This window comes from Bombus vancouverensis, chromosome 11 (assembly GCF_051014615.1).
Source record: "Bombus vancouverensis nearcticus chromosome 11, iyBomVanc1_principal, whole genome shotgun sequence".
In the NCBI taxonomy this organism is placed as follows: Eukaryota; Metazoa; Arthropoda; class Insecta; order Hymenoptera; family Apidae; genus Bombus; species Bombus vancouverensis.
The window spans coordinates 8,133,003-8,148,860 of record NC_134921.1 but is presented as its reverse complement, the minus strand read 5'-3'; the positions used below and the strand labels follow the sequence as shown (position 1 = coordinate 8,148,860).

Sequence of the window (15,858 nt, the reverse complement as noted above, 5' to 3'; positions counted from 1 at the left end):
TTATCAACATTCAGGACGTTTAATTACTAAAATTAATCGCATTTTAAAATCTTCATAGTCTGCTATTCAATTATGATAGATTTAATCTGAGATTACACACAAGTGCATGTTAAGTTTTTATTCTCTTGTCACGCGAAGGTACTTGTAAGTTGAAACCAATTTCAGTAGAAACAGATGATGTTAGTCAGCTGCTACTTATTCATTTCCCCTCCTTTCTATCGAGACCGCGAAAATACCTGGAAAAAGAACCACATTTTCTTCCTGGGACTCATTATTTCGGCTAACCGATAATTTCCTCTTTTTTCTTCGCCAGATAATGACCCCTGACAAATAGGAATTCTCGCGTAACCGTCCTCGATCGATTGGAAAGCAACCAGGAAACTTATGCAGCGATTTCTACGCGTGCTTACTTTGTCGGTCATTTATAATGACGACCCACTTTGACATGTTTAGAATTGTCCCCTCACTCAATAGTTAAGATATCGGAAGATGATATTTTCTTTTTCAATGATGATCAAGTATCGAGTGAGCTCTTCGCAAATTTAATTTTAATTTTAACCACTAAATTACATATGTAATGTGACAATGTAACTTATCACGTTCTTCACATAAATTCTTCTGTTATACTGGTTCGTTTCGATCAAGTGAATAGAAGCAAAATGATCCTAGATTTATATCATTAAAAAGTTCATAGTCACAAGAAATGGTTATAACAGTTAATCTGATACAAGAAAAGCAATTCTCTAATTATCTTGAGTAATCTAATTCTCATTTTCATTTTCCACAGAAGGAATAATTTCTTTGTTTCTTCCTGTCGTGTATCAAACAGATATCGATTATTGATTCAAAGTCATTCGAGGTAAAGAGAAATATAAAACCACGTGAACTTGGTGAAATGAAAAATAGGGAAAGAAACGATGAAAACGGTTTACACGGCAGAACGTCATTCGAGCGAGATGTAACGTGTCCGGGCTTATTTTCCCGCGTTGCAAATTGTACGATCTGGGGAAAAGAATGAAAGGTTGTCGCCTGATTGCTCCGCTGAGCAAATCCACGAATGCGTGGATGTCGAATTTCGACCAACTCTGGCCAACGGTTGGATGCAACGCAGTTGTCGTAAATTCGAAGAGTCATCTCTCTGGATTCTCTACTCTATTTTTTTTTTCATCCTGTTTTACGTAAAAATGTGGGGCAAACAGAGGATCGACGTTAAGAGCGCCAGTTATCCAGGTTTTTCGTTAACAACGAAACGAAATTCGAACCAGCAACTGGTCGATATAGTTGTGGAAGAATCTCCGTTGTCATTAATCAGCGAAACGAAGTGGTCGAACGTTGATACGAGCCGGGTTTCGCCAGTATTTTTTGAGTAATGAGGGTAATATTTACGTTCGGTTCTGCGGTGAGAGACGCTTTTCACAATGGGAACACAATCGACACGCTAGAGGATGAAAATTGCGTGTCGACCAGAGAGATGGAATATCCGCCGGTCCGCCTATGAATTTTTATTTTATACGCTTTCAACGTTTTCGCTGGAAATAGGCTACAATTTTTCTGTCCCGGCCGGTAGGTGGACATCCGGTCTATCGATGACGTTTTCCACAATACCGAAAAGCTGATGATTCCATCCTGTGACGTTGAAAGAGCCGAATATTCTAGCTTCGAAATAACAGGCCCAATTTTTTCCTTTCTTTCTCTTTGCTCTATGATTCGTTATCCTTTCTTTTTCTTTCGACTCCTTTCTCTCTTTCTTTATTTCTCTCCGTTTACGTCTTCGGCCTTTTTCACGGTGCTACCTACGTCCAGCATTACGTCATCCAGCAATAATATGAATAATGAATATCTTCCATTTCATAACCCACGGACATTATATTCAATCAAAAATGATCACGTAATATCGAATGTCAGTATCAATTACGATCAATCATCGGTATCCAAACAGGTGCATTAACAACGTTGTAAACAGCAGCCGCTGTTTTATCACTGGTAACTTGTTGATTACTAATTTCGATGGCTCGCTGCTGCACGTAAAATGAAATAAAACTCGGAATATTGATTCTGTCACAGGCGTATCTTTTTCATTAGGCATCCCAATTTCCCGCGTAATTGTCGCGTTTCACATAAACCAGCGGGTAGTTAATTTAGTAGTGGAACGAGCAACGAAAAATAAAATTCATCAGAGAGAAGTGATTGTAGTTTCGAAAAGGAATCATCGATAGGGTGAAAAAATCGACCAGGCAACGTACGCCCGTTTGCAAAATGTTTGTCATTTGCTATTCACTTGCATCTTCGTAGTTGAGGATCTCTTCTAAGATCCAGCATTAATTATCACTGACGAAATTCCCTCGGCTAAGTCCACTAAACCTGACTTAGGACAAACTCCGTTCCACTTTCGTTTCAAATTTAAGCAGGGCTTCGAACTCGGCTTAGTATACTATCCTATTCGGTACGTGTAATTCAGCACTTGGTGAAGCTACTTTGACGCTGAACGCGGTATCGAGTTTCATCGAGAACCGGTCGCGATCCAGAAAGATGATTATGTTGGTCTATTATTATTTGTTTCGCTTTCGAGGAGCAGTGTTGCGAACTTTTATACACGTTCAGTCATCTATCCTCCACCCATTCACCTATCCTCTGTTTCTCTGGATGCGTTCGAAAGCACAACTTTAATCTGCAACTTCTGAATTTTCAATTAAAAACTTTTTCCTCTGGCAAAAGGGTGATTGCTGAACGAAAGGGTTTAAAGTTTCCTTTCAAGGGTTAAATTAATTCAGAGAATATAATGTTCTGCGAGAGAATGTTTCGCGGTTAAATCGATCTCTCGTGATTGATTTTTGTGAAAAAAATGTCAATAAAAGGAAATGATATTGTGTTTCATTATTAGGTTGTTCGAAAAGTTCGTAACTTTCTCGATAGCGGATATATTGTGCGTTACGCTTTAACAAATGTGATGACTAAGAAATGTGTCCAGTTACTTCAATTTTACAATTATTATTGCACTTCTGGTTGGTTAATACGATGGAAGTTCATAAACCAGAGAAGAATAAAGAAAACTGGTGGAAGTTATGAAATATATCTGGGTTTCATCGTTTGTACCATATTATTATGGTGAAAGAGGATTATCCAATAATTTTCCGCAGGCTGAATACCAGGATCATCTGCAAGCAGAATCCGTTGACTCAGGGTATTCGTTTCTGGCTATTCCACCTCCATTCTCAACTCCGTTTTCTGTCTCTTTAATGCCTTGCTGTCGTGATCTTATTTCGTTCGACGTTATGCACTTAACAATCACAGCTAAGAATTTCCTCAAAGTTTCTCAAGTATTACTCGATAACTGATGACACTTCAAGTTTGCATCGCAATTTAACAGGATACAAATAAACATGGAAGAGTTGTCAAGTAGCCGAAACATTTTTTAAAACAACAAATTTTCCATTATGATAAAAACAATTTGTATATGTCACAACTCAGAATAATTCAGTGTTGTGTAATATGCTGTCGATGAATTTCATAAATACTCGTCAACGCCAAATATATTGAAATCTTCAGTTCCAGCTGTCAAATAGCGTTGCAGTTGAAAAATCAACAAAAATAAATTCGTCACGTTTTTTCTGTGTAATGTTCACAGAAATAACTTTTTCAGAAAACATCCCAATAGTTGGTTGTTTCCCCTGGAAACCTAGTTTGATTTGTTGCGACTTTTGGAATACGTACGTGCGCAAATTCACATGGGAACTCGTAAAATTCCCAAACTCAGCGAGTATATGGAACAACTTCGCGGAGAGGAAACGGTTGCCTTCTATCTATCGAGGTTTTCCCCCCGGTTTTCCTCATCAAGCGCAAATCGTGAGTGAAGTTTCAATTTTGCATTCGACCCGTTCGACCTGACTTTTCCTGCAGACACGTGTAGATCGGGGATAAAGTGTCGGTCGATGTACTTTCACACTGACGGGAGAGCGGGAGTTAAATTTCAAAGGAAACTCATTTGAAACTTCGATGCCGGCCAAACGGGCCTTGGAAAAACTACTTTTGTACCGAATACCCAGTCCGCATACCTGGGGCTTGGCCTCTACTCTCTGCAAGTGGTAAACTCGTCGGCACTGCTGTTGGACCGTGTATTGAAAAGAGAGATCTCGCCACTACATTGGATATTTCAAAACCAGCTGCTTCCGACACGGCCCGAAGAAAGGATCCGATGAAGAGCCAACAAAGGCAAAAGCCAGAAGCACCTCCGTGGTATGCCGTCCTGATACCAACCGCGAGAAAGATCGATGAACCACCGACTTCCTTTTCATATGGCGCAGCGACACTTGCTTCGAATTACACAACTTTTACCGTTAAATTTTTTCATCGCGTTATTGTTCGCGGCTACTCGAACGAGATGACACTTGGACAAATTCATAGTGAAATTGTGCTATTGATTTTTTGAAGCGCTAGAATACGGATTCAATTATTAACCCTTTCTGTGCGAAGAATTAACGTGTACATATCAGGTTGTCCCAAAAGTTTCTTTCGTTTCATAAGGTGATAACAGATGAACAACAATTTTTGTTTTATATTATTTTATTGAATTAGGTATGATTCATTTCGTTATATTTCTATTATTATGTTCGTGCATAATTCTTTCAACTAATATATTATTTCCTTATAAAGCGAAAGAAACTTTTCGAACAACCAAATATATTGTCAGATATGAATATTAAGGTACTTTCTGATATTTGATACGATACCAATACTTTCCATTGCTTTTATCTTTTTGTTATTTCATTAGAACTCTGTTACTTAATTTAATTACACGTACCTTATGAAATAAAATAGCGAATCAAGCAAAATTCGTTAGAAATTTTCAATAAATATATCGAGCAACTGTTCTTTTATTTATGGTCGACATTTACTATATGTGTTCATGTTCATATGTGAACATTTATTATATGTGTTCTATTATAAACTATTATGGGTAGTATTGAAAAAGTTCGAATGCATAGTCTTTCCCAGATAACAAAAATCTCTTCGACTTGGACTCGTAGTTATGAATATACCTTAGAGAGAATATCTAAAAATTGTTAGAGTTAATGGTGGATGAATTCATAAATATACGTCACTTGGAATGGAAGAAAATTCCATTTTCACAAATTGACACCGGAGCTGGGGAACCGCAACACCCTCAAAAGCCGCGATTCCGATGGTAAAAGCTAAACGAGAATCGATCGACGTCGATAAGCACGGCGTTTCAGTGGAAATTCACGCCGTTACCGGGAAAAAATTCCCAAATTCTCCGCCTCTAGTTCGCTAACTGCCTAGTTCGAGCAAATAGAAGAAGTGTTCGTAGCGCGATGTGGGGAGCGAAGAAATGAAAGGTCCTCAAGCAGGACTATCAAATCTCGTTTCCCTTTAACAAATTTCCTCCTTACCTATTCGTTCAGTAAGAGCATCGGTGGTGGCATCCAGTCTGTCCAAAGAAGGGAAATCCATGGAACGAAGGGAGCGGTCAAAGCACTTTGAAGCTCTGCCTTCCTGATAGCCAACCACCGAGAAAGATCGATCATCATCCACGACTACGATCCGCATTGAAATTCTCATTCCCTTGGGATTTTTCCTCCTCTGCTTACCACCCCTTCCACAACGGGGTTGAATCTTCCTTCTTCTCTTTCTTATGCTTCGTTCGATCGCGTCATATAAAATTCAACCGCTAAAGCATCCTTCTTGGAAACAACGAAAACAAAGAAAGACTGCACGAACATAATGGAGAAAGGGAAAGAAAGGAAAAGAAGAAAAGAAAAAACGATGGTTTGCCGCGAGAAATTCATTTCACTTTCCGGTGGACAGTCTTCCTTTTTTTATTCACCCTTGGAAATCCAGGATCATTTGAAATCAACCCACGGTCATGTCTAACCTTCCTCTCCCAATAGGTCCTCATCTGTTCGAAAGCTACGATATCCACGACGACGTCTGGATGTAGTATGACCGTCTAGGGGAGAAGAAATCGCGTTGCTGGACACCCTTCGTCCATCGAACGACTTTCATCCCCCTCAGCCCCTCTGTAACACTGTAACACGCCAAACCCATGGCGACGTTGATCGAGTTTTCATCCAGGGTTTCCACCACGGGGACCTCGTAACCACCTACGACCCTTGATTTTTATTCGAGCCACACCGGCTTCGTTTATAACTTCGTTTCTTCGCCGAATCGTCTACTCGATGTCCTAAGTTCACCTGCTTATTCGCGATCAACTGCTGCGAGGCGTCGAGAAGATTTTTTACTCCTACTTTTTCATGAATTAATTGGACAATTAAGAGCGAGATCGTATTTTTCGTCACTTGGCGTTTTCATGGTTAGATATGAAGCTCTTAAATGAGAAATACGATAAATTAGATCTGCCGTGTTTTAGAGAGCAGCGATTTTCAAGTTCAGTATATCGTGACACAGTTTCGCATCAAGATTGTGTATCTCTCGTTTGATTTTAGAATTAAATATCCGTTTTTGTCCAACTTCTGGATATTAATAAAAAAAATCATTAATAACGTTAGTTATGTAGAGTAAGATTAATGAGATTGAAACACAACAACTAGGCTAATATTATTTGTTTGTTACACAAAATTTGAGATTTATCGGCTATTTCCAGAGTCATTTTTTCAACTACCTATTTCATATTAAAATTCTTCTTCTCGAATTTAAACAATTTGTTAAGAGTAGTTATAGAGAAAAGAAACACGATTGGCTAGAAAATGATGTGAAAACGTAATAGAGTTCGTAAAATGATCTCGTAGAAAACAAATACCGAAATTATAACCTTTTTCGTTTATCTCAATAAATATTACAAGCGAATCGCATTTTCAAGCCACATGACGATTTTTATTATTATTATTATCCGAAAGTATCCCAGTATACTATCATTTTCTATTCTTATAAAAACCATTGCCGATGATAAAATCTGCGAAGAGGTGAGGACCTTCGCATTGTGCTATGTCTCCCTCAAAATTCGACTCGCTCTCGGACACCATGGAAGATCAGAATTACCATAACGACATGCATGTATGTAAGAGAATCGTCGGAATCAGGGCGAGATCCTTTTGTTGGCCGGAATTGCGAATTTTCGTTGACCTTGGCTACGGGGTAGCTTACCCGTTTTCAACGTTGCAGACTCACGGGGGATGCTGGCAGTTTATAAATCATGCAAATCGTCTTCCTTTGCACGGCGAAAGAAGACAGTTCTCTGGGTAAACTACCTGGTAATTCTCGTTATCCTAGAGCGGCTTTAAACCAGCGAAAATTCGTTCTCTCCCCTGTTGTAACGCGATTTTTAATTTACATATTGCTCGTAGCGAGGAATTAATACGCGACGTTAAAAAGAGCATGGTTTTTCCATGATACTCGCCGTTATGCTGGGCTGTAAAAATACGCACCGCAGGGTCAAATTTCTTCCTCTCAGATATGTATTTTTGTAGAATGTTTTACCACGTTGTTGAGAAAGGGTTTACTATTTGTTGACGTTGAAAATTCCGCGTCTTAATAGTACTTGGCCCCCCGGGAACTTGCACTTCTTCTCACCGCGTATATTTCCAAACTTTTTAGAACATGCATTATCCGAAGGGTATATGAAGAGAGAAATGCACTGTAAACTCGTGCGTGTATTACTACACACGAGTGTTGGATAAAATGTGACATAAAATTTAGAACAGAGATCGAATATTTACGTTATAGAATCAATAACTAATAAGAAGAAATTCGTAGATGCATGATATCACGAGTTGAAATTGATTGGACGTGCGTTGTGTGTACGAAGTACTTTATTATACAGAAAATTAACATATATACATAAGGATTCTTTACAACCTAAAGTATAAGATCAGATAATAATTCTTAAAGACTTTGCTCAATAACTTTTCAGGTTTATCTCATACTCCATAAATATCCTAATATCATAAAGTGGGTATCATAGGGACATTCCCTATACCATAAAATCATTCTTATCTTCATCCACATTTGTTACGCTATAATTATTGCATGTATTTTTACCATATAAAAGAAAGTTGTTTAAATCCAAAAATATCTGTAAAGCTACCGTAGATAAAAAGAATTAGTATGTTCTGTTAATTCTAATCCATCTGTTACGACCGTTCGCGGAGAGACGCGGTCGCGAGGAAAACGCGTCAACGAATTAATCGTTCTCCTATTTCAATTAAGATAACAGAGGTGGTTCAAATGAGTTTAACAGGGTTTATATAAAACTTGTATATTTAACAATATTTCAAATTATAATGAACACGTCACAAATTATTTAATGATAAATACAATTAGTTTGTTAGTAATTCGACCTGACTTTATGATATTTCTTGATATATTCGTTAGACTAAGCGACCTGGATTTTATTCGTCTAAACCTCTCGATACATTCCGTTTGAATCCCCAAATGATACTGATTACCCTTCGATTTTTTCTTTGTCTTCTCTGGGAGACGACCCCCACTACACTCGGGTCACACCACCGTTCGGCCTATGATCTGCCACCTTCTTTGTGTAGATGAAATAACGGACCGCAGGCGAATCGACGTTTCTAGAACTCGCTGCTTGATGGCAACTACGCGCTTGTCGCTATATTGTATATATTTCGCCGGTCCTATAAGACGATCCATCTGCGACACTGTAGTATCACGAGCGACGGTTAGGGACACGGCCTATGGTAAGCCTCGTGGCGTAACACCATGAATCTTATAGAAACACCGTATTATCCGCGTGCTGTAATACCATGTGTCGTTCAGTATTCTTGGTGTTGAAGGATGTCACCCCAAGGAACAAATTAATTCGTGGAAGGTTCTCCAGTCGAACAACCGAATGGCCAGTTTCTGGAACGGGCGAGAAAGCTCGAAGGGTGGAATTACCAACGTGCATACATATATGGAACAGCAGCGGTTGGAATCCCGCTGTGTCCCTTTGGACGATTCTGATCGGGAATTTCTTGCGACCTTCAGAGGGCCAGGGGATAGTACGCGTCGGGATTACATCAGTATGGATTGCGCGTAATACCCTGTAAACCGAGTGAAGCTTTCTTTTGTTTTTGCGTCGGCTTTCATCTCTCTGGAAAAGCGAGAACGATCTCCGATAGGGAAGCATCAAAGCGTTCCGTTTTATCCGGTACACGTGATCAGGAAACAGTTTCGTTCGTCATTTCAGTCAGATTCCATCACATCCAGATGTTATCAAACAGATATCATTCGTACAAAAATACAGGGTCCGTCCAAATAACATAAAAACGGAAATGGTGTGATTCCTTGTGCAAGAGTAAGACAAAGATATGGAATCAAAATTCTTCATTTTCGACTTAGTATTCCAGAAAATCGAATTTGAAAATTGATCACATATACGTGAACATGGCTAATTCACCTACTAGGTGTGAAAATAAGTCAATAATGCAGAATAAAATTTTTCACAGAATGCATTGTTTCTGAGAAAACAGCACTAAGCCGAGTCCTAAGTAAACGTGTTCACATTCTATTCTTTCCTTTAAATGAAGCTTTAAAACTTTTATTAATCCGAGAATAAAATTCGGATTTTATTCTACATTTTCAACTTATTTTCACACTTAGAATTATGTCGATTATTTAGTCCTGTCCAGTGTGGAATTAAACATGTTCGAGTATACTTGATAAATTTCCCAGTTCGATTTTCTCAGCAATTGAGCCGAGGATGCAAACATTCTATTTTTATGTTTTTTTTATCTTTTCACAAGGACGAATTTTTTGACATTAATACAATCGACGATGTTTAAATAATAAATATATGTAGCGATATAAATATTAAGATATATTATTGTTATATGGTTCAATAGATAGTTTAGCACTGTAGTCTTTATGACTATAAATCAGAAGTAAATTGTCTGGATATCTACGAAGGATAGTGCACTTGGTGCATGCGTGTACATCGATCGAATAAATTAGCTCGTCGGTAGAGTATGAAATTTTCCGTGGAATTTTTTAATAACACGTATGGAACGATAGAAGAACGGAGACTCGACTTTATTATGTTTCGCGGGTTTCGCGAGCAAGCTTAATTACGCGAATGATAGGCACGCAACAAAAAGTCCGGCGAGGAATTCTTTGCAACCGCAAACAATTCTCCGGCTAATTAGCCTGAATCTGGGCGTAAATTGCCGATGAAATGGCTGTTAAAATCCATCGTTGAGCCGAAACGCAGAAGGGAGAGCAGAGAGTAAGCTAAAAGGAGATGGAGATGAAACGAAAGGAAAAAGAGGAAAAACAGAAAGATAGCACAAAAGGTACCGCCCTTGAGGTCATTACTGTACCGTGGTTTGGATCGTGGCAGCCTAGAAAGTTTCTTGGTCGCTTGCCAGACACTCACGCGAGCGACCACCTTCAAAAAATACCCGTGAAAGAGCCGAGAATACCGATCGTCGCGCGGCGAATGAAAGGGGACACGGAGAGCTTGCGAAGAGGGAGCGAAATTTCACGGGCCACTTAGAAACGATACTCGTGACGATTCTTTTCACCAACGTCGTCCTTCTCGTGAGTTATGAAATATAGCTGCCCGATCGGGCGTAGCTTTCATATTTCCTTGGAACCAGGCAACGTGCGAGCGCTTCGCCTCTCGTTGTTTTCGCCGTGGAAACGTCCACGGTGATGTACTTTCCGTCGGAAATACGAGTCCAATCGTTCATAAAGCTCCTGGGGTATTGCTTGTATGGCGCTCGACGATAGGTGAATCTACGCCCATACAGCGACTTCTCCTTTTTCACTGTGTTCCTCCGCGATTCCCTTCGCTGCTCTATTGTCTCCTCTCAGAGGCCGGATGCATGACGTGATCCTCCGTCATACAGAACAGCGTCTGATGAAAATGGTATTTGGAAATCTGATAAAGCGAACTACCATCGTAAATCGACCGTTTCGACAACCGTTCTCTCTATCTCATACTGCAAGAATCATGGTAGTCTGGCATTAACCTCGATGCAATTAAGCGAAGAATCTGAGATTAAGCGTTCTGGGACATTTTCTATGCGTCTCGTGTTCGCATGTGTGTATTCTTTTGGTTATCTTGTGGGTTTCTACGTACTTTATACACGGTAAGCCGAATTTTTGTGGAAAGTACGATAGTGGCTGATTCAGCATTCTAAAATAAGGAGTTCGTATAAACATACGTCGATATGACCTTGTTTTGGAGTTACAGCTTGTTTTACGATGCCAGACATTACTTAGATCAACGATTTCCTGGCAAATGGACAGGTCGCGTTGGCCTTATTTCCTGGCTGGCTCCCTCCCTGGATGGACCTGAATCCATGCGATTATTTGTTATGGGGACGTTTAAAATCTCTCGTTTCTACTACTTCAGTTGCCTGTGTTAATACTCCTCGACATCGTGACGATCAAAGTTACCGATAAATTCGTACAAATTCGACGATCCAATGCGATGCATTTACGCTTTTGTTGAAGCTGGACCTGCTCACTTCGAGGAATTTTTCCCAAGGTAGGTAAGCAACTATTACGACACGAAACAAACTATTTGTCGAAAAAAATGTCATATCAAGAACGTCGTATGTGAACATTTCTTCCTACTTTAGTGTGTTGAATCGATTCCTGTCGTATTTCCCGCGCGTTGTGACTCACCCTGTATGTCGATTGATCGACACGTGAAACCGATACAAAGTATCGTGCAGATTCGTTCGAATATCTCCGAACGATTTGAAATTCAAGAGTCGGAATAAATTCCCCAAACCTCGGTCGTCCTTTTGTCAGTTTTATTAGGTTCTCGAAGATACCACAGGGCTTAAGTATAATTCTAGAGCACAATAACGTCTGGTAAAGTGCCATTCCAGACTACCACCACTGCAGATTATGGACATTCCACGTGAACACTAAACATTGTCACTCATCCTACTCAATCTTCGATACTTCGACGTAAAAGCACTAGAGCAACCAAACAGTATAAATCGTGGTTGCAAGGCAACCCGTTGTCGTAAAAGGTCTCATCGAATATTTCCATAAATCAATCTATTTTGGGTGATAAAAATTTGTATCCTTCGACTATGAGAAGACTCGTCAGGAATAAAAAACTATTTCGTCGACGAATACAATAGAAGAAAAAATATATATAAAAACGTTATATAAAACATCTTGAGATGTTATTAGTATTGTGACAAGACACAATTGTTGTTTCTATAAGTTTTTAGATACTTTTACGAGTCAAACCATATATTTTTCATAGTCTTACTCGTATAGTTCTTTTTTATAGCTGCCTTCTTCAAAATGCTTCTCAGTTGTATATTTATCGTTATCGTTATCAAACGAGCTCGATGCTCCTGAACCTCGCTTTCTTTTCTAAAAATCTTATTGTTTATTATAGAACAATTTTCCTAATCTTCCTCGTTAATTCTACATCTACGATCGAAGCAACTAAATCATAAACACAACAAAGAGACAAGATCTTGTAACTTCCACTTTTTTGAACTTGTTTCAGACTTTAAGGAACATAGTCGTCTCTCATAACATACACAATGTGTTCGTAAAAAATTTCTACAAACGTTCGCACATTTTCGTCAGCTAGCGACTATCGTAGACTCGCGGATAACAAGAAAACGAACAGTTCGAGGACAGTGTGAGAACAGGAGGCTGCGAACGTCGTATTTAGGTTGGGATCGACTGCTCGTTCAAATAATCTCTCGGAGGCACGTCAACGGGAACGGTGTCATCAATTTGACCCTGTTTTCTCTTCAGTTCGATATTGCGATCCGCGACCTCGCGGCGTCGAGTATTCGCTGATCGTGGTATCTGACAGTAGCAATAACGGAACACAGTCGATTAGACTCCCTTACACTCGATTTTATCTTATATTCCTCCTTCTTTTCCTTCTGCTCTCCTCGTATTTTCTGACAACTGTCTCAGACCGGCAAACTACGGTTTTACTTCGCATTCGCATGTGAATATCGATAACCAGTCGACAAGTTGGCGTTACGTTCTTTCCACATATATAACATTAATCGCGTGGTAGGAAATGCAAACAAGCTGCATAGACTGGTAGCGACAAACAAGGTGAAAAATGTTACGGGCAGGAAATAGTCAGAGAGACAAAGCGTTTTTGAGCGATTAAATTACGGTCACGAAAGCAGCAGCCATCTTGCATAATAATTTACCAAGCAGTGTTATTAGTAAATTGACAAGTGAAAAAGTTACTTAAATATCAGTGATGTGATATTTTATAACGTTACAGATTCACTGACTCGTAAATTGTAAAATTTGCTGAAAGAGCTTCGTTTACTTTATTACCAAACTTAGTACTGCCACGCAAGAGGATTTATTAGTATTATAACTTGTAAAATTTCACTGATAATATTAGTTCAATTGTGCAAGAGGGCTGCTTACAGTTGCACGTTTTCCGAACCAGAGCTTTCGATCTCTCGGCGAAATCCTCGTGGGAAACGTTGCAGCCAGTTCGATTTTTTCATGCCGTAGAAATTCGCAAAGAACAGGGTCGTCCTTCGATATCTCCTTGCTACCTCCATGCACCTTGTCATTTGCAACAGAGATACCAGTTCACGAGTTAGATATATCCGGATTTTAGAATATTCTATATCATAGAAAATATTCTGTATGATTTCCATAGAAATTTCCAATAAACTTCGATTGTCGATAATTTAGAGAATTTAATGTCAAGAACGCGGATGGAAAGTGGATTAAGAGCACTGTGATTCGTAATATAGAGAACTTCCAGATATCCCGGAAGTTCGAGGTAGTTTCTAGGTTACGATTCTCCGGGAACGACGATCGACAGAGTTTCCACGGTGTTTATTAACCGCGAGACAAGGCGAATCGTAGACTCGAATGCGACGCCTGGGGCGTTCGACGAATACTCAACTGTCCAGAATTATATCCACGAAGATTAGAAGCGAACCTTACCCGCATAGACGCCTGAAATTCGTGGATCGAGAATCGCTAGATCCGAGTGTTCAATATCATAACGCCTAACGTCGAGTCGCTCTGTAACTCTACCAGCTGAATTCCAGTCGTATTGTCATGGTGATCGCAGTGATAATGGATGGCGGATTTGCAGGAATATCGATGGATTGGTCGATGGATTTCTTGGAAACATTGGAATACCAAGCCTAGATGATGGAAAACGAGCATTTGCCATTACTGAGCAGCGTTAGTTAAATGAAGGTGGAATGGTGAGTATTCTCTTCTCGATTATTTACTGAGGGTTGCAAGTATCATTATAGTCGGGGCTACTATTAAATCACTATTTTACGTGTTGGTTGTTCTTAATTATGTATATTAGCCATTACATTTATCGGAAAACTTAATTTAACGTATTTGAACAAATTGTATTTTATTCGGTATTTTCCTGATATTTTTAGGCGAAATGCATTTTTAACGTCGCACACAATATGTTGTCATATATCAAAGGAGAAAGACTTTCTCTTGTACAATTAAATTAATTACTGTTAGTTACAAACCATACATTATCAGTATTTTACTTTCATAATACCTAGAAATCTGAGTAACGCAGCGAGCGAGACTTTGCAAAGATTTTACAAGTAAATTTTATTGATTGTATAAATTATTTGATTATTCTATATGATGTTGAATTTTATGCAGGAATTTGCACCTGTAGAATGATAAAATTGAAGTTTATGATGTATAACTCGTGTCTTGTCAGTTTATTAATGTTCTGTTTTATTAATGTTTATCAATTGATGAATTATCGTGCAAGCCGGCCTTTGTTAAAAATGATATTCGACTTTACATTTATCATCCGATATCTCATATTTAACAGTTTATGACGGCCATAACTTTTGTTACGTAATGAAATAACTTTCATCATTTTTTCATAATTTCATGACCCTGCATCTTTTATTAATTATTCTCCACATATTCTCTATAATTTTATATCTTCCGCGTACATTTAGAATAAAAATGCACGATAAAAACAAAGTAGAATTTTGTTTTATTTAACATGGAAATTACGTGAAAAAAAATAAAGCTATACATGTATCCAATAAAATAATTACACAGCCGTAGTTCAAAAGATAAAAAATAACCCACTCCTCGTTCACAGACCACCGTTCGATAGTTTTAACATAGAAATCTCACGCACTTTGTCACTTATTTCTGATAACAATAACATAATATTTTCGTCATTATTTTACGCGTAACCGGATATCGTCAATTATATATACTGCACGAATGATAGCTAGCGTATAATAACGTACAAAAGTACGTATATCAAACAAAAAAAAAAAGAGGAAACTCCGACAAGTTAAAAAATAGCCCGGCGGATGAACATCATCACAGTGGCCCGATTTCACGAGCATTGTTATGGTGATAGAGTTCGAGAATCAAAAAAAAAAAAAAAAAAAAAGTAGGAGTGGAAGGGAAGAAGGAAAAGGGGCGAAAAAGAGTGGGATGAAACACGAGCGAATAGCAATACGCCTGCACGAGCGAATTTGTTACCAGGCGAGTTTTGATACCATTTAATTCGTTGTTTCGACTGTGACGAATTCATCATGAACGGAGGGAGGCGGGAAAACCTTCGATTTCCATTTAACTCATTCAATCTCGTTTTCACGTGTTTCTTTAACGATCGAAATAGGAAACGCCCCCGCCGGATTGTTCAATATTTAACTGCAAGTTTTTGTAGAGTTTCGTTTTTATCCAGGCCAGCCAAATGCTGGAAATGCCGATCGGAGATAACAATCGATGAAAAGCACGCGCGATTTTCCACGTCGCATTGCGAACATAATAAATCTTAAATTCCTTAGCTATTCGAAATGTTTGCATTCGCGCGACATAGTCGAGGGGTCACGGGGTGGGGATCCAAGCAGGCACGCGATAGATTTGTAATCAAAAACATTCGTCTTT

At 38.9% G+C, this 15,858-nt stretch overlaps 1 protein-coding gene and 1 long non-coding RNA gene across 5 annotated transcripts in view; one reads left to right on the top strand and one right to left on the bottom strand.

Annotated features, from left to right (window-relative positions):
- The window catches only part of LOC117153173 (zwei Ig domain protein zig-8), a 116,433-nt gene that overhangs the window by 31,738 nt on the left and 68,837 nt on the right, over positions 1-15,858 (bottom strand). Inside the window, exon 4 of one of the 2 annotated variants that reach the window (XM_033326938.2) lies at positions 13,363-13,506. The exons of the other annotated variant lie outside the window; for it this stretch is intronic. Within the exon in view, the coding sequence (XP_033182829.1) occupies positions 13,363-13,506 (144 nt within the window). The remainder of the gene's footprint in view (positions 1-13,362; positions 13,507-15,858) is intronic. 2 annotated transcript variants of the gene reach the window in all.
- LOC117153174 (uncharacterized) overlaps positions 1-15,858 on the top strand; it is a 79,637-nt gene that overhangs the window by 21,705 nt on the left and 42,074 nt on the right. For 2 of the 3 annotated variants that reach the window (XR_004463563.2, XR_013059535.1), the window contains exon 2: positions 14,051-14,165. This is a non-coding gene — a long non-coding RNA (uncharacterized LOC117153174). Of the gene's footprint in view, positions 1-9,832; positions 11,471-14,050; positions 14,166-15,858 lie in introns of those variants that run through there. The other variant, XR_013059536.1, reaches the window with a different exon arrangement.